At 41.1% G+C, this 24,030-nt stretch overlaps 3 protein-coding genes across 7 annotated transcripts in view; 1 reads left to right on the forward strand and 2 right to left on the reverse strand.

The window, feature by feature from the left end:
- The window catches only part of pbrm1 (polybromo 1), a 37,340-nt gene extending 31,790 nt beyond the window's left edge, over nt 1–5,550 (reverse strand). The window contains exons 1-2 of one of the 2 annotated variants that reach the window (XM_058054257.1): nt 4,133–5,550; nt 2,123–2,420 (exon numbers count right to left, since the gene is read on the reverse strand). The gene's annotated coding sequence lies outside the window, so the exon portion shown is untranslated. Of the gene's footprint in view, nt 714–2,122; nt 2,421–4,132 lie in introns of those variants that run through there. The other variant, XM_058054256.1, reaches the window with a different exon arrangement.
- wdr77 (WD repeat domain 77) lies at nt 480–6,211 on the forward strand. The gene is made up of 10 exons (XM_058054265.1): nt 480–847; nt 1,883–2,068; nt 2,140–2,281; nt 2,346–2,395; nt 4,400–4,470; nt 4,548–4,605; nt 4,684–4,749; nt 4,819–4,927; nt 4,993–5,061; nt 5,135–6,211. Exons 1-10 carry the CDS (start codon nt 763–765, stop codon nt 5,277–5,279), a joined length of 981 nt encoding a protein of 326 aa, XP_057910248.1. The 5' UTR covers nt 480–762; the 3' UTR covers nt 5,280–6,211.
- The window catches only part of LOC131105848 (uncharacterized protein C6orf132 homolog), a 25,264-nt gene continuing 7,067 nt past the window's right edge, over nt 5,834–24,030 (reverse strand). Inside the window, exons 1-6 of one of the 4 annotated variants that reach the window (XM_058054264.1) lie at nt 21,491–22,045; nt 17,669–17,757; nt 12,644–12,731; nt 9,656–11,558; nt 7,074–7,178; nt 5,834–6,613 (exon numbers count right to left, since the gene is read on the reverse strand). In XM_058054264.1, the coding sequence (XP_057910247.1) occupies nt 7,082–7,178; nt 9,656–11,558; nt 12,644–12,731; nt 17,669–17,757; nt 21,491–21,572 (2,259 nt within the window). In that variant the 5' untranslated portion in view covers nt 21,573–22,045 and the 3' untranslated portion in view covers nt 5,834–6,613; nt 7,074–7,081. The other 3 variants (XM_058054262.1, XM_058054261.1, XM_058054263.1) reach the window with 3 other exon arrangements.

Raw genomic sequence — 24,030 nt, forward strand, 5'->3', positions numbered from 1 at the left:
CTTTAGCGTCAATAGAGCCAAGGAATCTTGACCATGAAGACAAACCAATCACTCATCGATTTTCCACGCACAGACAGGATTGTGAAACTCGCCACAAACGCCGCCGGTTCTACTTCCGCTACTGGTTTTACCTATCAGAATAAAACTAAGCATATACGCCAAGCGTATTCGGAAAAAACACGGAAATTTAAAGCAACTACACCGTCTGTCATCTGTTGTTGTAATGTTAAATATTTTTGATGTAATCGCCATTCTATATATAGCATTCCTGTGGATGGTCCATTTTACAAGTCCAAACGTAATTCCATTTCCTGTTAAACGAAGCGGACTTTACAGGAAAACATAACGCAGCAGCGTCGTCACGATTAATTTTGATTTCGTATTCATGAAACTAATCAATTTAGCTCTTAAGATGTAGATTCTGGATGTCGATCGCAAAGTGTGTACTTGTGCTAACGTCTGGGTTAAAGACGTTTTACATGAATTGACCAGAAGATGGCAGTATTGCGACACCAACGAAGAAGAAAAAGGAGGCGGCGAGGCGGAAGAAAACCATAGAAGAAGATCACGCGGTGTCCACTGTCCTCGTGTGTCGCTATTAACTTGGTTCATTTTAACGAGACAGCAGCTCCGTGGTTGTGTATTCTTTTATGGCAAAACAGTTGTCATTGTAGGCTTTTTGCAAGGAATTGGAATTGTTAATTCAGCAAAAATAGTTAGGAACCGCCTAGCGGAGCCAAGTCGAGGTGCGTGGAGACCACCATGATCAAGGAGAATCGTTGGAATATACCCCCCAATGCTCCCGCATGCATGGAGAAGCATCTGTGCGCGGCGCAGTACCGAGCAGGTAAGGGTTGCGGCAACCTGTGCTAACATGCTTGTGCACCAATACCCATCGCTGATAATTAGTTTATAGCCTTTAAATTGTTTTTATTTATAAAAATATCAATTCATAAGACACTCAAAAACAGAAAAAAGTCAATGTTTTCATCTAACGACTTCTAGGACAGCCAATAGTAAATGTTCTAACTGAAGAGTTGGCACCAGACCATTCATTCATTCATTCATTTTCTACCGCTTATCCTCACTAGGGGGTGCTGGAGCCTATCCCAGCTGTCTTCGGGTGAGAGGCGGGGTACACCCTGGACTGGTGGCCAGCCAATCACAGGGCACACATAATTTGGAGTCGCTAATTAACCTAGCATGTTTTTGGAATGTGGGAGGAAACCGGAGTACCCGGAGAAAACCCACGCATGCACGGGGAGAACATGCAAACTCCACACAGAGATGGCCGAGGATGGAATTGAACTTGGGTCTCCTAGCTGTGAAGCCTGTGTGCTAACCACCCGGTTCAGTGTATTTTTCATCAAAATAGTAATCATGCCAAAATGTTGTGTTGCTGCTGGATGTTCACATTATCCGAGTGATAATGTCGTGGGGGGGCTGGAGCCTATCCTAGCTGTCTTAGGGAATTAGAATTAGCCTAGCATGTTTTTGGAATGGAAAAACTCCACACAGAGATGGCCGAGGGTGGAATTGAACCCTGGTCTCCATGCTGTGAGGTCTGCGCGCTAACCACTCGACCGCCGTCCAGACCAACATGAGGGAATCATGATGTCATCATGATAAATCTGGTAACATAAAAAAAAAATAGCTCAGCTAACAGATAATAAAACGCTCCAAAACCGTATGGCGGTACACCGGCTGCTCGGAGCATGTGATTGAATACAGTGCACCATGTTGCACCGCACCAGATGGCTCCTCCTGCTCTACTGTATGCTCCGTTTTTAAATAAAGATTGGAATGATAGAAGTTTGTATAAGCTAAACCGAAATTGTAACGCTGATATTTCCAGTCAAGGTCGTCCGTGCTTTGCTTTCAGATGGCACCTTGTTGCTGGGTTCCTCCAGCCTGACTGGCAGGAGCTGGCAGGGCTCGGTGTGGATCTACAGCAACCCCGAGCAGGCCCCTAACGAGGGCTTCTGCAAAGCCGGCGTGCAGACGGAGGCCGGGGTCACGGACGTCAAGTGGGTGTCCGAAAAGGGCGTTTTGGTGGCATCAGATGCGGGTGAGAACTTGAGAACCTAGTTGTGTGACGAGGTTTGAGGATAAGTGAACTCACCTGTGGTGGTTCCTCAGGCGCCTTGGAGCTGTGGGAGCTGTCGGAGGACGAGCGCCTCCTGGTGAACCGCTTCACCAAGCACGAGCATGATCATATCGTCAGCACGGTGAGCCCCACGGCGGCGGCCAACAGCGTCGTCACCGGGAGCATGGACTGCAGGTGAGACCGGACTACCTGACAGTTTGAAGTGCGTCCTCTGACTTCTTCTCTGCTTCTGTTGCAGAATCAAAGTGTGGGATCTCAGCCAAGAGACGGTTGTCACCACATACAGCGGTAAGGATCCAATTCTGCTCCTCGGCTAGTCGGGAGGAGACGGGGAGACAAAAAAAGATTTGAAAAAGAGCATTCCCTTATGATATCCATCTGGAAGCGAGAAATTTCAGCCGAGGGAATACGCTAGATATGATCATACTAGCACAATAAACAAAATGGAATATGAAATGTTTATAATGTGAGCAGATGTAAATGTCACAGGAGTCCTTGCATGACTACTCAGCATCTTGGTCTCCTTATATTACACTATTTGCTAGAGGAGTAAACATCAATGAACTGTACTCGGGTATGGTTTTGTAATATACAGTAAACCTCGGATATATCCGATTCAATTGTTCCCACTGGTTTTGTCCGATATAAGCGAAATCCGTTATATGCGTATACCGGAAAATGTCCGTTTTACGCATATATCGGATTTATATCCGGTATATGCGTAAATGGGATTTTATCCGTTATAAAAAGGCACTTCCTTGACTATGTTTCCAATGTACCTGGACGCGCAGGCAATGCTGCAAACGCTGCAAACGACGTCGTATAGCGGCCTGTCACGATTCGGCGAATCGGAGCGCCACGATGCGGCCATCCGATATATGCCAGGGAAATTTCATGGAAATGCATTGGAACGGGACTGGAGATTTTGTCCGAAATAGGCGAAATCCGTTATAAAAAATCCGATATATGCAATGAATTTTTATTGGAAATGCATTACAGAAAAATTGGTTCTTTTTTATCCGTCCGTTGTGAGCGAATTTCCGATATATCCGAGTCCGATATATCCGAGGTTTACTGTACATAAAAAAAATAACATGACAAATTATACAGCAGTTAGACATCAGCAGCACTTTAGCATCAAAGCTAATACTGAATGTAAATAGCACTCACCACTTTAGCCTGCTTTTCAATCAATGGCAGAGTTTTGACTTTATAAAACGCTGTACTTCGAGCTGTACTACTATCTGAGTCCGATATATCCGAGGTTTACTGTAATATGATATAATAATTTTGCGATCATTTTAATTTTTTTCTTGGAATATGACTTTCCTCCCATTTAGACATTTTTCCCCAAAGTAACAAGTCTTATTTTGTCTTTAATATTTCAGCTGTGCTACTAAAGTGACATTATTTTCCTCATCATAAATACATTTATTCTTGTAAAATTGCAACCTTTTCCCGCATTAAGACCTTTTCCTCTGAATATTTAGACTTATTCTCCTAAAATTTAAGCTGTTTTGTTTTTTAATTTTCAAACTATTTAATTATATTCTTGTAAATTTTGTTCTCCGTTATTTCACATTCTTAATTTGTCATAGCAGTTATACAGAAGAGTGTGAATTTTTGTCAGTATAAATAAGGGGGGGGCTCCGGTCGATCAGCCCCTGATCGATATCTGCAGATATTGATACAGTTGATATAGATTTTTCACTGATATCAGCCCATACTTGCTTTTTTTTAAAGTATAAATTAGGGGTGCTCCGATGGATATCGGCCAATATTGATACCGTTTTTCACTGACATCTAGCTAGCTTGCTCTAGCTTAAAACAGCAGCGGCTAATATAGGCAACACATACACTGTATTTGGCTACGGAAAGGGCGGGAAAACAGGTTAGCTAGCATGTGAAAGGGTTAGCATAATAAACGCGGGCACGCGACACAATGGGCGATATTCGCCGCCTAATTAGCATATAAATAACTATCGCGAACAACCGTTAAAAGTCGTTAACAGCACATTAGCTTACCTTTTGTCATGAAGGCAGACAGACATGTATGGAAATGAGAACAAGCCTTCCGATGGCTAGGCTGTGGTCTCACAGAGGACCCCTTAGCTGCCCCGCAAGTTGCCTGGTACAAACACGACTAGAGTCTGCCCTGAACATTGCCTGCTCCAAAAATCGCAATGAGGGAATTTATTAATTTTACACCACCAATTACTGAAAATTATTATTATTTATTTTATTTTTTATATTTTGTGGTTGTCTAAATGCACTTCTCGTGTCATCCCATAGCGCACACCCAAGCGGTAACGTGTGTGGCCTGCAGTCCTACAGAGGAATCGCTCTTCATGTCCTGCGGTCAGGTAGGATTCGGATATCCACTTGAGTAACAAACGGATCTCCTGGCATGGTCTTCATGGAGTCTTGTGTTACCTCTCAGGATGGTCGAGTACTAATGTGGGACGTGCGCAAGCCCAATAAACCAGCTACCAGACTAGGTGAGCAACGTCCACAGAATCCGTCCACCATTATGAGTTGCTTAAATGTTGATGTATTTTCCGTCCGTGTCCATGTAGAGGCTCCCGGCAGCGTGCCCACCACAGCATCCTGGCACCCCCACCACAGAAGCACCATTGCTTTCGGTAAAAACCCCCATACATCAGTCGCATTTTTTATTCCACACTGGAAAACCACATTCCTTGTACTTCAAGGTGACGAGCTGGGCAAAGTGACCGTGGAGGATTTCCTGTCGACGGAGCCGCCTCGTGTGGAGAGCGTGCACCGGCGAGGAGTTACCGCGCTGGCCTTTTCCACGCACGGGTAACTCTTACGGTGACCTCATATCTGCTTCTTGTCTACATTTCTACTTGTTCTTGTCACTGCAGCGCTCCCTTGCTGGCCTCCATCAGCGAGGATTGTTCCCTCGCCGTTTTGAACTCGGACCTACAGGAAATGTGAGTCAAAACAAAACACCATCGTTTTTGTGATGCTGGTAAGTAAATATTCTTCCTGTTTTTTTTTTTATAGATTTCGAGATGGGCGCCACCAGGACTTTGTCAAGGGCGTGTGCTGGCTTCATGGTGGCTCCAATAAGCTCACTACGGTGGGCTGGGATCACCTCGTGCTGCACCACACAGTGGATCCACCAGAGGGCGCTCCAGGCTCATGTTAACGCAACACTTGATTTGTTCCACAGGGTTTCTCTAGATCAGGGGTGGGCAAACTACGGCCCGGGGGCCACATCCGGCCCGCCAAGTGTTTGAATACGGCCCGCCCAATCTTTCAAAAGTATTTAATTTAAACTCAACATACAACCTGGCATCATGGCCTAAGCCAACCTTTTGATGGTTGTATCAATTTCGTTGTTTGACATGGTCTGTTGTTTACAAAGTGCTCCTGAAAAAAGAGACACAAGCACATAATAACAATAAAAATTAAAATAATAATTATTATATTATTATCATAACTATTATGATTATATTTATTATATTAATGCTAATTATTATATTAATTTTATATAATAATATTGTTATATTTGCATATTTTACATAATAATAATATAATAATTATTTTATTTTAATTATTATATTTTATTATTTTTAAAATATTTAAATATATATAAAATAATAAATAGCAGATTGCATGACAATTTAACAGATAATTTTACAATAATACCAGGCGGACTGTTACGTGTAAAATATATAGTCTGCCCCCCCCCTCTGGTTATATCAATGCGGCCCACGAGTCAAAAAGTTTGCCCACCCCTGCTCTAAATCGTTACCAAATCAGAGCGCAAACCAGTAGATTGAATTTTTCAAAATTAATGTCCTTGGAATATTTCCCCCTGTATGTAGTCAATCTATGTAAGACTTGAACTGGAATACCAACTTTTGAGAAGCACGTGATGAACGTTTAAGACAGCAGTTGTCCAGTTTCTTACCTGCTCCAGCTACGTTTGGACGTCTCTTGCGACGTAAAAAAGCATTTTTTTCCCTGGAGTTACGGCTACTGTGTATTTATTTTTTTGCTCACCCGGCCTCGGTCTCACACCAAAACACCTTTTATTTTTTTATAGCTCAAATAAAGGATTTTTTTCCACAGCAATGCCACGTCTTTGGAGTGTATTATTATGAGGGCTGTCAAAAAAAACAACTAATTTATTTCATTAATTAAGTGAAATTTTCAGTTAAATTTAATATGCTTGTCAGGCATGTAAACACAGAAGGGCAGAGCTATAACATGCTACCCTTTAGTAGTAGCAGTAGTAAATACAATCAATATACAACATGGCACCAATAGATCGCTCAAATACACCACAAGGACGCAGAACACAATGCACTAGTTTTCGTAGTAGCTGCATATCTACATCCTTACTGATTATAAATACACTTATTTATCTGCCATTAGGTGTGATTAATTAGGACAAAATTTTGCATACGGAACGGAAATCAAACCTTCGGTGTGCAGTTTTTAAGCATCTTTCATGCACAAGGGGATCAATCAGTCCTGAAGGAGACAGAAGCCAGATATGATAAAACAGGCCGGCACACAAATAATTCATAAAAACTTGTGATTAAATCTGAATTTATTACATGAAATTGAGCTGTTAATCAAATGTGCTTCCATTATGAGTTTATGAAAATAATTATCCTTCACATGTCCATATAAATATGTGTAGTATTCTACTGCTGTGTTTTCATTTGATTGCATTTAAATGATGATTTAAAGAGGTATACAAGTGTAACAGTGAATGACTGCATGTACAGGGCGTGTAGTGAATCAAGTACTACAATTTACATCCATTCAAGGCGTCACGTATGTACCAGGTTATGTGCAACGGAGTTAGATACGCTGCTTCAAAAAGCCTCATTTACAGTAAATAAATATACAAAGAGCGCATAGCTTAGCCTCTTTCCATAACGTACACACGGATGGGAAATAGACTGGAAACAATATAAAGGAATACCCGTCTCATCAAGGTGGTCCTTTCCTGATGAGAGTGATGGGCTGTTTGGTTCCAGGCCTGACTCGATACGTCATGCCGTACTGATGACTTGAATGTGGGCCAGTACTGCAAAGGAGGACATGCGGAACGTTAGACGCCGTCTCACAAAAGGTCACTTCCATGCCTCACACGTACAGTATGTCACACAATATCTTCTCAAGGGACAATTACGATGGAAAGTAAACAGCAGGTGTGTTCAAAAGGCGGCCCCGTGGCACATTGTAAAAATAAAAATGATGTAATATTATGAGGAAAATATAAAATTGAGTAAAAATAGAGAAAATGTTCAAATAGTTTCAAAAGTTGTAATATGACAAACAAAATTGGAAACATTTGGTTGTGGAGAAAGTTATAACATTACGAGAAAAAAAGTCCAAAAGTCATATTTATGAGAAGAAAATTTACAGCAAGAAAGTTGAGCATTGAAATGTTTTTAAGTCATAATATGTGAAACAAAACAAATGAAGTAATTTTTTTAGAAAATTTGTATTTAATTTGGAAAAGTTCCAAAGTCTAAAATATTATGGGAATAATGCTTTAATTACAAGAAGACCAAGTTCCGTCATTGCAGAATAACAAATGTGGTAAATTTTGGAAAATGTAGTTGTGGTTTTGTGAGAAGTAGAAAGAAAATCATGCTAACGAGAAAAAAGTTGCTATTTTATGAAAACGAGATCAAAATAATGAAGAAAAATGCCATTTTAGTAGCATATAATTGAAATATTACATTAAAAAAAGACAAAAACAAAAGAAAGAAACCTAAAAAAAAGTGGTAATTGCGGGAAATTTTGATATAATATAATATTTTGATATAATGAAATATATGAAATAGGTATGTTACGAGAAAAATCTTAATATTACACGGAAAACAAAAGTCATACTTACAAGAAAAAACTTCCAGGTAGAAAGTTGAAAGTTCAAAAATTCAAAAACAGCAACAGAAGAAATGAAAAACGCTGTCATTTTACTAGAATAAACTCGGAATGTTATGAAAAAAAAATAATGCCAACAGCTGAAATAGTAAATATTTTTTTTAAATTCATAACAATTAGAAAGAAATTAGGTTGGGGGAGTTTTAATATGAAAATAGAATAAAGTCAAAATATTATGGGAATAAAGAAAAAAGAACATTTATGAAGAAAGTTGAACTATTTGGAACGCGTTAGAATGTGTTGCTTTACAACACAACAAGTGGCAAAGTTTTATCCTTTTATTTGTAACAATGGCCGTCGTTGGTAATGGTAATGGTTTTATTTCATTTGAACATGCATCAGATTCCAATTGAGTGCATCCCATAATCAGTTCCCAGTTCCACATGTCCAAAAGGAGTAGGAAGAAGCAAAGCTTATTAAATCCTACCCCTCCATCTGGTACTTTTACAATCACTAACTGTTACATTTGTTCACTTCCTGCTTTCCTAATATGGTTTTAAGGTTGTTGTTTTTTTTACTAATATACCTCGTACCGAAATACAAGGTGATATGATACTTACCATAGTGCGTGTCAATATAGTGATATATATAGCACATCATGACTGGTTCAAGACTCTTCATCCTTGTATTTAGCAAATTTATTTTATTTATAAATTTATTTGATTAATTTTTATTTTTTTTGTAGTTTTTAAATTTTTTTTAATTTTTTGTCTTGTACCAAAGTACTCGGTGATATGAGCATCCAATGCCATAATGGGTACCATAGTAAGTGTCAATATAGTGATATATATAGCACATCATGACTGGTTCAAGACTCTTCATCCTTGGATTTAGCAAATTTATTTTATTTATAAATTTATTTGATTAATTTTTATTATTATTTTTTTTGTTTTTAATTTTTTTTTTTAATTTTTTTAAATTTTTTGTCTTGTACCAAAGTACTAGGTGATATGAGCATCCAATGCCATAATGGGTACCATAGTGCGTGTCAATATAGTGATATATATAGCACATCATGACTGGTTCAAGACTCTTCATCCTTGTATTTAGCAAACATCAACTGCTTGTATTGTTTCTTGAATTGGCTCATCGTTGTGCATTGTTTGATTTCCTTACTCAATCCATTCCATAGTTTGATTCCACATACTGAAATGCTATGGCTAGCATAACGTACTTTGTATTTCTCCTCTCTTGTAGAGAAGTATTGGATGACATTTTTAGCTAATATCACACAGGTTTACTTCTCGGCGACTTGGTTCGGTATATTTTTCATCACAGTATATAGACACGACAAAACATTGTGTTGCTGCTGGATGTTCATAATATCCAAGTGATACTGTAAGGTTCTTTTCTTTTTCAAAAGAGAAACTTTTAAGGCAGGGGCCATTTGCGACTTGACATCAAAGAGTAGTATAATTGTGGCCCACACCTTGACAGGAAAAATTAGCGTGGATGACATTTTTAGCTAATTGGTTATTTTTTAGCCTTATGCATTATTTGAGCTGTTTGAAGATTAACAATGGAATGGAATGTAAATGTTCGGCTTGTCGGACAGCAAAGACTAGAAATGAGTCAAAGAAACAGAAGAGCAGGTATTAAGGGCGGGCTTACCTGTTGGTGTCCTCATATGTTGTCACCACCCTGCCTGGCATCTCCTGCCTTTGTTGTTGTTTTGTTTGGGTAACCCCATCAGAAGCCTTCTTGGCCTGTGGCGCCGTCTTCGGCAACACGGCCACTCTGGTGTCGTCGGAAAGCGGGGCGCCCCAGTCTTTGGCGCTATCGTCTGCTTCTACCGGAGGAAAAATCTTGTGGTCCATTTCCAGCATCTTTTTTTGCAAGATGCTGACCAGCGTGGCCTGGCTTGGGGAGCGAGGGGACGGCAGAGGTGAGGGGTCTGCTTTGGGTTTTGTCTGGAACTGCGTCTTCTGCGGGACGTTGACGTAGATGGGATCCTGTTTTGGTACCGGCGCGTGCGGAATATTTGCCTGCGGCGTCTTTCTCAGTGGGGGGTCTGGAGGACGAATGGAAGGAGGGGGTTCCGTCATGTTGTCAAAGTCATCAAACTCTGGAGGCGGTGGGAGTAACGGCATATCTAGCACCTCCTTATCCTCTTCAAGTCTGGCAGGGTTAACATCTGCGAGTCGGTCACTCACCGGTGACGCCGGTTCCGTGCTAGCGTAAGCTGACCTGCTGGACGTCGGGTGACTGCTCATATGTGCGATGGTCGCCGATTTTGTTTCGTGCGTGAGATTCACAGACGTTGGACTGACTTGGACTTGGTCGTGATGAAAGAGTGAAGAAGTTGAGACGGATCGTGGGAGGATGGAAGAATGGGGATTGGAATTAGTTTGAATGCTACGTCGGCGTTGATTGTACGTTGTGGTGGGGTTTTGGTGGTACACAAAGCCCTTGAACCTATCTCGCTCCTTCGCCGCCATTAGGAGAGCCAATGGGGAAGCTGCAGGCCCGTCTCGAGAGATTCCGATTTCACCATCCGTGCGGTTGCGTAGTTTATGATCCAACACCAGATTTAATCTTGGTTTTAGTCTGCCTTGGGCATCCTCAGAAGTTGACGGAGTTCTGCTCCCGATGTGAAGCTTTCTCGGTACTTGGTACGGCACCTGGAGGGGTGTGATAGATTCACTCTTTGGTGATACGCTCACTGAATTGGTCTTTGTGGCCACCTCAAGCGTGGGTGGGAGACTTTGTGGATGGTCTTTGTGATACGTGGGATCTTTGGCTGGCTGAGAAGACGCCATACTTGGTAAATTCTCTTTGTGATACGTAGCATTTTTAGTCTCAGGAAGACGTGCCTCGGAGGGATGCACGCTTGGTATATTCTCTTTGCGTACCGGCTTGGTTGGTGTCATGCGGGGGACATTTCCATCCAGCTGGACCAACATTGGCACCGGCTTGGCAGAGCCAGAATCCTCCAGGAGTAACATCTGCTTGGGTTTCACGTCTCGTTCCTCGTAGCCGCTGAGGACTGAGGCATTGGAAACATGGTAGAGCTTTGCTGTGTTTTGGGGATTGAACGTGGACTGTGTGGGGGTCTGCGCAGGTGGAGGCGGGGCTGGAGTCTGGGGCGGGGAGTCCAGGTTGGACATGGATGAAAGTCGAATCGGCTTCGGAGGCGGGGTCTTAACGTTCTTCGGTTGGCCTTTGGAAGGCGGCAGCGGCGGGGCAAAAGTTGGGTGTTTGGGGACTTTGGCCGGGGACGGTTTTGAAGTGGGAGTGGAGGGCGCTGAGCTACTGGAGCCTGTGGACGGGGGCTTTGGCGGGGGGACCGACGGGGGATGAATGACGCGTTGATTCTTCTCCCCCTTGACAGGTGCTTTGGGGGCGGGCATCGCAGGCGGCTGAAGGGAGGCTAGTTCCGCAGTGCTGAGGTAACCCAGGAAGTCCGGTGGCGGGAGGATGAAGGTCTCTGGAGGCGGGGGCGGGGCCATGGAGGGAGGGGGCGGAACAAATACATCTTCCTCCACGTTGTCATACGTTACCGGATTTCCATTGGCTATGAAAGGAAAGACAGAATGACTGAGATGTTCGTAATTAATCAAGTTAGCATCACTAAGATTTTTTTTATAAAATGTTACAAACATGTTAAAAAAGTGCTTCACCACTGACACTAATACTTACTACGGTTAATTATTACTCAAGAGATTCGTCATATTTGCTTGTTTTACGGAATGGAACACTCCCTTTTAGTAAATGTCATCTGGTTGGCGGTGTGGCACATTCATAGTCTATTGAGCAACGCACTGGCCCAACAAATACCTGCACTGCAGCTCTGAATAGTAGCTATAAGCCAATGGTGTCCAAAGTGCGGCCCGGGTGTCACATTCTAAAACATATCATTTCACAAGAATTTTTTAAGAAAAAAAAAACAACAGCAGCAGCAGCAGCAATGGAAAAATCTGTAATTTTTCAAGTCAAAATATTTAATGAAAAAAAAATAATCTCATGAGAAAAAAGAAATATAGTGAAAATATCCAGGGGAAAAAATCACAACAATACAAAAATGAATTTAAATAAATATATTTTTAATTTTCAAACTATTCAGATGAAGACATTTAAGCACAAAATAAAAAATAAAATTTCCATTTGTATGACAAAGCTGAGATGCTTTTTTTTCTTAAAATATATTAAAATCTTTTGCATATCTATATGTGTGGCCTTACAAAATATCAAGGTACATATCGCCAAGGTACATATTTTCATTTTTCACTATGTGGCCCTTAGTGGAAAAAGTATAGACACCCCTGCTCAAAAAAAAATATATATATATTTTTAAGTTTTTATTTTTTTATTATAATATTTATTTTATTATTATTTATATAATATTTATTTTATTATTATTTATTATTATATTTATTTTATTATTATTATTTATTATATTTATTTTATTATTATTAGTTATTATATTTATTTTATTATTATTAGTTATTATATTTATTTTATTATTATTAGTTATTATATTTATTTTATTATTATTTATAATTATATTTTTATTATCGTTCCAAGCATGGAAGGTCAAATGTTGGGCTATGCTATGAAATCGAGGAAATGCATGAAGGGAGTTAAGCAACAGGCGCTCACCTGCACCATTGATCTTTGGACCGTTGAAAGGGGGAAGGACTGGGACTCTGGGCGTTGGAACAGCAAATCCTTGAGAACTCTCAGATGGCTGTGTGTGTGTGAGAGAGAGAGCGGGGGGGGAGGGGGGGGAGCAAATATAATTACACAAACTCTAGCATAACAAAGCGCACAAGGCAGTGAACAGCTGTAAGATCTTTACATTCTGTTCTAGGGTTGCTGAAAAGCATGCAAGCCTTCACTGCAGAGTGAACAAACCAGTTCTCAACCAAAGCAGACGTCTAAGAAAAAAACAAAACATTAGCACACATAAGTAACGATGATTATCTAAAATACTTACTCTACGTGTATTCAGAAAATGGAGTACAGTAGATTTAGTAAATACGTGCAATGAAAAAAATAATGGACCTGCCGTCAAAAAAGTCCGAAACTGGACCACAACCACCACCACAGTGGTGTGGAAAAACCCCCACTTCCTGATTTCTAAGTCTCTGTAAGGTTATAAAGCCATTCTAAAAAGCTTTGGGACTCCAGCCAACCACAGTGAGAGCCATTATCCACAAATGACAAAAACATTTGTGGATACAACAGTGGTCCTAAAACAAGAGGTCCTAAAAGACCCCACAACAACATCCTAAGAGCGGCAGGCCTCACTTGCCTCATTTAAGGTCGGTGTTCATGACTCCACCATAAGAAAGACACTGGGTAAAAACGGCCTGCATGTCAGAGTTCCAAGACCAAAACCACTGCTGAACAAAAAGAACATTAAGGCTGGTCTCCATGAACCCCAAGACCTTTTGGAAAATACTCTGATGTGGTCTGATGAGTCAAAGGTTAAACCTTTTGGAAGGTGGTTGTCCCATTGCAGTATTACATCAAAAGTAACAACGCATTTTAGAAAAGAACATGATACCAACAGTAAAATATGGTGTAGGTAGTGTGATGGTCTGGGGTTGTTTTGCTGCTTCACGACCTGGAAGACTTAAAGAAGATAAGTGGAAGCATGAATTCTGCTGAAGGAGAATCCGGCCATGTGTTGATGACCTCAAGCTGAAACCAACTTGGGGTCCTGTGTCAAAGGCACAGGTCTTCATGTCTTAAAAACCCTAAAATGGCTGAACCACAAGAATCAGTCATTAACAATATGTCAATAAATGCACCTCCCTCGCATGCTTCGCCTTGCAACGCCTGGTGAATCAGCGGATCCACCTACGGTTGCTCATAGCATTGTGTCGGGTTCCCTGGTAGACGAAAGTGACGGGTTGTCACTTAGAAACCAGAATGTCTAAGTGGCAAAGATTTGCTCTCATCACAGCTTATCATAAACAAAGACTGTGTTGCAACAATGCAAAATCCAGGAGGGCTTAACATGGCACAGGAAGTGCTCTGTCTATGTACCAGTTCTGCCCCGATGACGGTAATTCATAACTTACAGTACAAAAAAAAAACAATGAAAATAAAACTATAATGAAAAAGTACATAAACATGAGAAAAGATCCTTACTTTTATTACCCGTTTCAAGAGGGACACAGTGAAGAAGTCTCAAAGTCAAACAGTTTTCTATGCTCCAACTATGAAAATACAGTAAACCTCGGATATATCGGATTCAATTGTTCCCACTGGTTTTGTCCGATATAAGCGAAATCCGTTATATGCGTATACCGGAAAATGTCCGTTTTACGCATATATGGGATTTATATCCGGTATATGCGTAAATGGGATTTTATCCGTTATAAAAAGGCACTTCCTTGACTATGTTTCCAATGTACCTGGACGCGCAGGCAACGCTGCAAACGCTGCAAATGACGTCGTATAGCGGCCTGTCACGATTCGGATTCGAATCGGAGCGCCACGATGCGGCCATCCGATATATGCCAGGGAAATTTCATGGAAATGCATTGGAACGGGACTGGAGATTTTGTCCGAAATAGGCGAAATCCGTTATAAAAAATCCGATATATGCAATGAATTTTTATTGGAAATGCATTACAGAAAAATCGCTTCTTTTTTATCTGTCCGTTGTGAGCGAATTTCCGATATATCCGAGGTTTACTGTATTCTGTTTATTAAGTATTGAATCCCATATGGTAGAAATTAATTTATCATGATCAGGTCAATTAACCGCTTTAAACAACACACGACTGTATTATCATAAAATTAGACCTTTTACTAAAGCTAAAATTCTATTTAATTGATTGGTTTGTGGCGGCACAGCGGTCGAGCTAGGAGACAAGGGTTCAATTCCACCCTCGGCCATCTCTGTGTGGAGTTTGCATGTTCTCCCCGTGCATGCGTGGGTTTTCTCCGGGTACTCCGGTTTCCTCCCACATTCCAAAAAAACATGCTAGGTTAATTAGCGACTCCAAATTGTCCATAGGTATGAATGTGAGTGTGAATGGTTGTTTGTCTATATGTGCCCTGTGATTGGCTGGCCACCAGTCCAGGGTGTATCCTGCCTCTCGCCCCAAGACAGCTGGGATAGGCTCCAGCACCCCCGCGACCCTAATGAGGAAAAGCGGTAGAAAATGAATGAATGAATGGTTTGTGGCGGCACGGCGGACTAGTGGTTAGTGCGCAGACCTCACAGCTAGGAGACCAGGGTTCAATTCCACGCTCGGCTATCTCTGTGTGGAGTTTGCATGTTTCCTCCCACATTCCAAAAACATGCTAGGTTAATTAGCCACTCCAAATTGTCCATAGGTATGAATGTGAGTGTGAATGGTTGTTTGTCTATATGTGCCCTGTGATTGGCTGGCCACCAGTCCAGGGTGGACCCCGCCTCTCGCCCAAATCGGCTCCAGCCGAGGAAAAAGCGGTAGAAAATGAATGAATGATTGGTTTGTTTTTCATATCATGTTATACATGTAATGAAATGTTTTATTCTTTATTCTTTCAGTGCTAACTTTTTCTTTTATTCTCCTCTCATCCTGAAAAAAACAGGAATTGCAGGGCATCACTGAAGTGTGCAACAGAATCGCTGGCGCTGCACAGAACGACTTAATGGCGGCCTCGGAAAAGGCTGACTCGTCATTGACGATCCCAGTCGCCTCTTGCGTGATGAGTTCAGGTTGCTTCCCATGCTGGGTGTGCCAAGGCCCACATGCCTCAGACGCAAACACACCCACGCAACGGGGCGTGCCAACAAGAGTGTTTAGGTCTGTGCTATGACGCATCGCTTTTAGCAAAAGTGCAGCGACTTCCTCTTGAAGATGAGACAATTGTGATAAAAACGATCCAAATATCAGAATGGAGCAGAATGTACGACTCCTTCACATGACACCAGAACACAACGCTACAATGTTTGTACTTTCGGTTGGTTTTAATGCACAAAATGTATCCTTTGATTTTTATGAAAAACACACCCGGCCTACACACTCACAGATTGTAAGTGCATGGTAATAACAATGTGTGCTTCACATTAAGGGAATCCTGTGAAACAAGAAGTACAATGTAGTACTAATAACACAAAGACAGCAGCGCCGAAAGTGGAATTGAACCCTGGTCTCCTAGCTGTGAGGTCTGCGCGCTAACCACATGAGCACCGTAACGCCCGCTCACATGTTTTTTTTCATTCATTCATTCATTTTCTACCGCTTATCCTCACCAGGGTCGCGTTGTTGATTGCTGGAGCCTATCCCAGCTGTCTTGGGGCGAGAGGCGGGGTATACCCTGGACTGGTGGCCAGCCAATCACAGGGCACATATAGACAAACAACCATTCACACTCACATTCATACCTATGGACAATTTGGAGTGGCTAATTAACCTAGCATGTTTTTGGAATGTGGGAGGAAACCGGAGTACCCGGAGAAAACCCACGCATGCACGGGGAGAACATGCAAACTCCACACAGATATGGCCAAGGGTGGAATCGAACTTGGGTCTTCTAGCTGTGAAGCCTGTGTACTAACCACCCGTCCACTGTGCAGCCCTGGTTCAGTATATTTTTCATCAAAATAGTAGTCATGCCAAAATGTTGTGTTGCTGCTGGATGTTCACAGTATCCGAGTGATACTGCTGTGGGGGTGCTGGAGCCTATCCCAGCTGTCTTAGGACGAGAGGCGGGGTACACCCTGGACTGGTGGCCAGCCAATCACAGGGCACATATAGACAAACAACCATTCACACTCACATTCATACCTATGGACAATTTGGAGTGGCTAATTAACCTAGCATGTTTTTGGAATGTGGGAGAAAACCCATGTATGCACAGGGAGAACATGCAAACTCCACACAGAGATGGCCGAGGGTGGAATTGAACCCTGGTCTCCTAGCTGTGAGGTCTGCGCGCTAACCACATGACCACCGTGCCGCCCCGTCACATGTTTTTTTTCATTCATTCATTAATTTTCTGCCGCTTATCCTCACCAGGGTCGCGTTGTTGATTGCTGGAGCCTATCCCAGCTGTCTTGGGGCGAGAGGCGGGGTACACCCTGGACTGGTGGCCAGCCAATCACAGGGCACATATAGACAAACAACCATTCACACTCGCATTCATATCTATGAACAATTTGGAGTCGCTAATTAACCTAGCATGTTTTTGGAATGTGGGAGGAAACCGGAGTACCCGGAGAAAACCCACGCATGCACGGGGAGAACATGCAAACTCCACACAGAGATAGCCGAGGGTGGAATTGAACCCTTGTCTCCTAGCTGCGAGGTCTGCGCGCTAACCACTTTTCCACCGTACCGCCCTAAATTATTTTTTTTAATTTAACGCTGTTTAAATGTGTGTTTAAGAAAGCTGAATCCTACTGTGTTAACATTTCAATAAATATTTGTTTAAACTTGAGACCTGTAATATTTGTTATCATTGTCATTTTTTCATGTAAATTGAGGGAGCAAAAGCAGTATCGGCCACAAAATCCGCTTAGGGTGATGGGAAAAAAATCGGTATCGGCCCGAAAAATAAACATATCAGTCGGTCCCTACACTGTTCATCATTGTTGTCGTTCGTGACCCTCTGTGACGCCTATTTGCATGTTCGTGCTCCACGTGAGAGTCCAATCAGTCTGAGTGGCGTACTCACAGTGTAATGCTTGACGGTGGGTCTGGCACGTACACTGGCAGTACCCGATTCCGGAAACGTCGGCGAGTTCAGCACTAGCTCCACATTATCTGGAAAAGAAGAGCAGAGGGTTGTTACATCTTGTGGCAAAACATGTTTTTCAAATGTTAATACCTTGATTGATCGTGGCGGTGCACCATTGCAAAATAAAAGCTGCCACACCTTCAAAATGTGTTTTTTTTTTTCTTGAAAAGCAGGACTCTACATTAAAAACAAAAATGACTTGCCCATGGGGAATCCTTAAGTTGCTTGATATCAAGCAGCATATTGATATCATCTATTTTTTGTGGCATCACATGAGAATCTCAAATAAAGATGAAATGATTATTATTATTTCTTGTGGTTGTTTTCCTACATAGATCATGACATTGCATGGAAATCTGGATTGTCAAGAGACTTCTAGGCACTTTGCCTTTTAGAAGTTGTGCACCACAATGAAACATTATTGAATAGACATATTTGTGTACTAGTAAAGTGTTTTTAATCCAGAAAAAAAATGCTCAACGGTCAAACAATAATTTGTGAAGCAAAGGTGAGAAAAATACACAGAGAAATGGAAGCGCTAGATTTTGTAGCTTGTGCAAAATTGACAGGAAGTGAGAGTGTGTGGAGGAGTGTAGCGTGAAGAAGGTTACACATTGTAGGGAAATTTTTACGTGTGCACTTCAGCCTAAATAAAATTCTAAATTCAGTCTAAATATGAAAATTGTATGCAGGGGCCACTTTGACCAAAACATTACCATAGGACAGGGGTCTCAAACACGCGGCCCGCAGGCCAAATGTGGCCCGCAGGATGCTAGTTTAGGCCCCCAGCTTGATTTTGTTTAATGTTTGATATGGATGCTGTATGGTATCATGTACCCAGAAAAAATTATTACATTTGATTCATGTTCATGTTAAAGGTTAACTCTCTATCCGTGTGGAAGTGGTAAGTTTTGGGGTTTTTAAGTTTAAAAGGAAATAACTTTGAGGCTACCGTTTAGGTCGCTAGCTCTCTAGTTTGCGAGTTAGCATGTGTCTCAAGACCCTGCAGTTGCGCAATACGTTGTAAATAAAAAGAGCATAAATGTGACTATAGTCAGCACTTGGTATTGGATCTAATCGGTGGTGTTTCATTGTGACCACTTCAAATTGTCACAGCCATCAATCAATTGATTATTACGTCTGTATTTAAACATAGCCGGTACAGTTAAAATCCGGAAAGACAAACACAAAGACAAATTCCCAACACAGTCAGGGAGTCCTGAGTGATTGTCAGACAGAGACGTGTCAGTCAAAAGCAGTTAGTCTGCATGTTGTGTCGACCTTCCGAACTCAACGCTTTAAATCAGCTCTGATGAGAGACAATCGAAAGGAACATCACGCTGACTCAGGAAAAATGTCAACGTGTGGAATTGTGTTAGTTATTTAATACACGCCTGCCTGATTTTAATAGACAAATACTCATCTAGCAGCTTTGCATGGTGTCACCTACTGTGGCCTGTCACTCAAAACCCAACACAAACTGCCCTCATGTCAGTGCAGCATTATATGAGCTGTTTTTCAATAATACTGTATATTAACGTGGACCGGTACTTGAAATAAATAGATGATTGACAGACAGTGATTGCTAAAAATAAGAAAGGCCAAACCAATCTGACACTTGTGTTAGAGTGGTTATCTCTGTAGTACATCCCATACGGTGATGTCTTCAACTCTATCAATGCCAAATCCGTATTTATATATTTTCATAAACCCCAACAACAAAGTTTTTCCTTTTAGTGAGTTTAGTATAAAAACACACATGACAGGAAGTGAGAGTGTGTGGAGGAGTGTAGCGTGAAGAAGGTTACACATTGTAAAGAAGTTTTTACGTGTGCACTTAATATGAAAATTGTACATAGTTCATGGTTTTTTATTTCTAAATAAATTGCCATTTTTTGTAAAACAACCAGTATATGTGTTGGTATAGTCGTTTAGATATTTGAGTTAAAAGCAAAATATATTTGTGTCAAAGTGAAATGTATCTTTTCACAAAAAGGAACTGATATTTTCCTGAAACTTGTTCTACAGCTGATTACTAAAGAATAGACAAAAGGTAGGAACAAACGTTGGGACAGCACATTTGTTTTGTATTTGTTCCCGATCCTGCAGCATTTATGTGATAGCAACAATTTGTATTTAGGTTTTTGTATTTGGTTTCAGTGATTATGATTCTTTTACTGTTTTCTTATAATCTGGTTACGCTATTAAGATGCATGAGTGAGACAAAAAATATTAGTAACCTTTCTTGGTACAATGCAATTTCCACTGCAAACCAATCAGTCAATCAACAATGAGCATTACTGTTTGTTTTGCTATTCTTCTCAAATGCTAATCCATATGCATATTAAGTGGTTTGGATTTAATCAGTGGTGTCCACACTGTTTCCACTCAGGGTACAGAAAAATCTAAGAATGCAGGGGCCACTTTGACCAAAACGATGAAAGAAAATCTACATATATTTAAAGCCAATGCTTTGTGTTATTAATATCAACATTTCAGCTTTTTTTCTTTAAATTGTATTTCTACAATGTGCGACGGGCCTATATCATAACCTGGGTTAAATATAAATATACATTACCATAGGAGAGGGGTCTCAAAAACGCGGCCCACGGGCCAAATGTGGCCCGCAGGATGCTAGTTTAGGCCCCCACCTTGATTTTGTTTAAGTTTGATATGGATGCTGTATGGTATCATGTACCCAGAAAAAATTATCACGTTTGATTAATGTTCATGTTAAAGGTTAAATAACTGTTAATAGTTATCCTCCCTATCCGTGTGGAAGTGGTAAGTTTTGGGGTTTTTAAGTTTAAAGGAAATAACTTGGAGGCTATCGTTTAGGTCGCTAGCTCTCCAGTTTGCGAGTTAGCATGTGTCTCAAGACCAGGGGTCTTAAACACGTGGCCCGCAGGCCAAATGGGGCCCGCAGGACACTAGTTTGAGGCCCCCACTTTGATATGAAAGTTTAATGTTAGTGCGGCCCGCGCAAGTTTGATACGGATGCTGTATGGTATCATGTACCCAGAAAAAATTATCACGTTTGATTAATGTTCATGTTAAAGGTTAAATAACTGTTAATAGTTATCCTCCCTATCCGTGTGGAAGTGGTAAGTTTTTGGGTTTTTAAGTTTAAAGGAAATAACTTGGAGGCTACCGTTTAGGTCGCGAGCGCTCTAGTTTGCGAGTTAGCATGTGTCTCAAGACCCTGCAGTTGCGCAATATGTTGTAAATAAAAAGAGTATAAATGTGACTATAGTCGTGTTTTGTCATGTCTACAGGGCTCTAATAATGCTTTGTTCATTTTAATATGAAAAAAATCATTTGTCTACCCACCAACTATATGTGCTTTCTTAACTTTTTATTATTATTATTATTATTATATTTATTTATTACTGATTGATTGATTTTCTTTATTCTTGATTTGTTTATTTATTTTTCATCTTATTTTGTGCAGAAAAATAAAAATTAAGATATTTGAGAACAGTGGAATGTTTTATCAGAGCTTTTATTGTAGAAAATCGGAACCAAAGCACTGAAAAAGTTTGTATATGTTTCTGTTTTTAATAAATGCGTTTTTTTTGGGGAAAAACCTGATGTGGCCCAGCCTCACCCATACCCGAGCTCCAGTGGCCCCCAAGTAAATTGAGTTTGAGACCCCTGCCATAGGAGGTTGTGTGACACCACAACCAGTCAGTGCAAAGTTCGTACTGTTGCTAATTCACGTTAATACTTTTTCCATCCATAGCAATGAAACATACTCACCCAGTTCCCTCATTTTGACGCTGGTGTCGAAGTAGGACTGGTCCTTCCGACCCAAAAAGGCCAGGTGTCCTGACCTCTTCATCACGATCCGCTGGGAAGATCACACGGTAGGCATTACGGACAAGACGAGTGGATCCGTCGTGTGACAGCCGCAGTCAGACTCCAGTGTACTGGCGCAAACTTAGAGGGAAAGTGGAGAGAAAAAAGGCATAAACTCCGCCTCCTGTGCTCAAGTTACACTCCCAACAGGTGAGGTCCCAAGCGGCTCGGACATTCCTGCACTAATCTCTGTGCGGTAATTACACACCGCCGTGTTTTTTAATTGTGCTGAAATACAGCACGTCGCCATTTTGTCTTCTTCCTCAAATAGTCTATGATTCAACAACTCATCTTAGATTGACTTAAAGCACAATTTCTGCAACGTTTAAGCTAAGTAAACATTTTTGACACAGTAGTAAAACTGAAAAACGACAACTTCCAGAACTTTACGGTCAGAATTTTTTCAGTCGACGCAGTCACTTGACGCATCCTTTGTCCGCCATATTTGTTTGGGTAGGGAAGGCGGGCGGATCGAGCCAAGTGTCGACATTACTGATACCGGGGTATTATTGTTATCGGCTTGATACTAGCTTGATCACGGCAATATTTTCAGTTCCCTTCTATATTTAGTTTCACAAACATCAACATAATTATTATAATAAAATAAAATTGTATCAATATATTTTAGTCTTATTTACAAATGCATGGAATAAGATATTGGACACAGGAAGGCAATAATTTTTTATTTTATTCCGCACGATTGATGTTATTAATTTTGTTGACATTGTTCCATTGTACTATATTGTTGTAGTAAATATTATAAAATTGTTAAAAGCGTTGACATAACTTTGTTTGTGGTGTTTTATTTTCATCCTAATCATGATTAACAACCGTAAATAACAAAATCAATGATGTTGAAATATTTCGGTATCAACATGTACAATTGATTTTAATGTCTGCTACTCCTCCTTGAGAGGATCCAGATGAGGTGGCATCTGGTTAGGATGCCTCCTTGGGGAAGACGCAGGACTCGTTGGAGAGACTATGTCTCCCAACTGGCTTGGGAATGCCTCGGGATCCACTGGGAGAAGCTGGATGAAGAGGCCGAGGAGAGGGAAGTCTGGAGCTCCCTGCTGGGACTGCTGCCCCCCCGCGACCCGATCTCAGATAAGCGGTAGAAGATGGATGGATAGATGATCATTATTTGGTGTTGGAACGGTCTGAGTCGGTTGAGAAATGCGGAAGTAGGTAGAACTCTTTAGATCAATTTTTGGATCCCAAAATTGTATCCGATTCCCAACAATTTCTGAGAATGTGGTCCAAATCCTTTCAGACAGCTAAACTCTATCATACTCTATCACATTCTATCATATCATGGAACATCGTAGAACTAAAGTACAGTAAACCTCGGATATATCGGATTCAATTGTTCCCACTGGTTTTGTCCGATATAAGCGAAATCCGTTATATGCGTATACCGGAAAATGTCCGTTTTACGCATATATCGGATTTATATCCGGTATATGCGTAAATGGGATTTTATCCGTTATAAAAAGGCACTTCCTTGACTATGTTTCCAATGTACCTGGACGCGCAGGCAACGCTGCAAACGCTGCAAACGACGTCGTATAGCGGCCTGTCACAATTCGGATTCGAATCTGAGCGCCACGATGCGGCCATCCGATATATGCCAGGGAAATTTCATGGAAATGCATTGGAACGGGACTGGAGATTTTGTCCGAAATAGGCGAAATCCGTTATAAAAAATCCGATATATGCAATGAATTTTTATTGGAAATGCATTACAGAAAAATCGCTTCTTTTTTATCTGTCCGTTGTGAGCGAATTTCCGATATATCCGAGTCCGATATATCCGATGTTTACTGTACATAAAAAAAATAACATGACAAATTATACAGCAGTTAGACATCAGCAGCACTTTAGCATCAAAGCTAATACTGAATGTAAATAGCACTCACCACTTTAGCCTGCTTTTCAATCAATGGCAGAGTTTTGACTTTATAAAACGCTGTACTTGCTGTAACACTGTCCAGAGTCCTTTCATGGAGCCATTTTTACCTCTTTGCAATGTTGTCTTACTTAAATTTCTAACTGATGTTAACTTACTGAAGTGATGATGCAAGTTCCTGTTTGGTACAATTCAAAATAAAAGTATGCATTTCACAATAAACACAGCATTACCGCTGCAGTCACAAGTGCATTCTTAGTTGCCAGTGTGCAAGCTGCAAGCCATTGCGCACATAGGGCGACATATAGTCAAACAACCATTCACACTCACATTCATACCTATTCATACCAATTTGGAGTGGCCAATTAACCTAGCATGTTTTTGGAATGTGGGAGGAAAGCGGAGTACCCGGAGAAAACCCACACAGATATGGCCGAGGGTGGAATTGAACTTGGGTCTCCAAACTGTGAGCCCTGCACACTAACTGTGCAGCCTTAGTATTCATCCATTCATTCATTCATTTTCTACCGCT

This window comes from Doryrhamphus excisus, chromosome 18 (assembly GCF_030265055.1).
Source record: "Doryrhamphus excisus isolate RoL2022-K1 chromosome 18, RoL_Dexc_1.0, whole genome shotgun sequence".
Lineage (NCBI taxonomy): Eukaryota > Metazoa > Chordata > Actinopteri > Syngnathiformes > Syngnathidae > Doryrhamphus > Doryrhamphus excisus.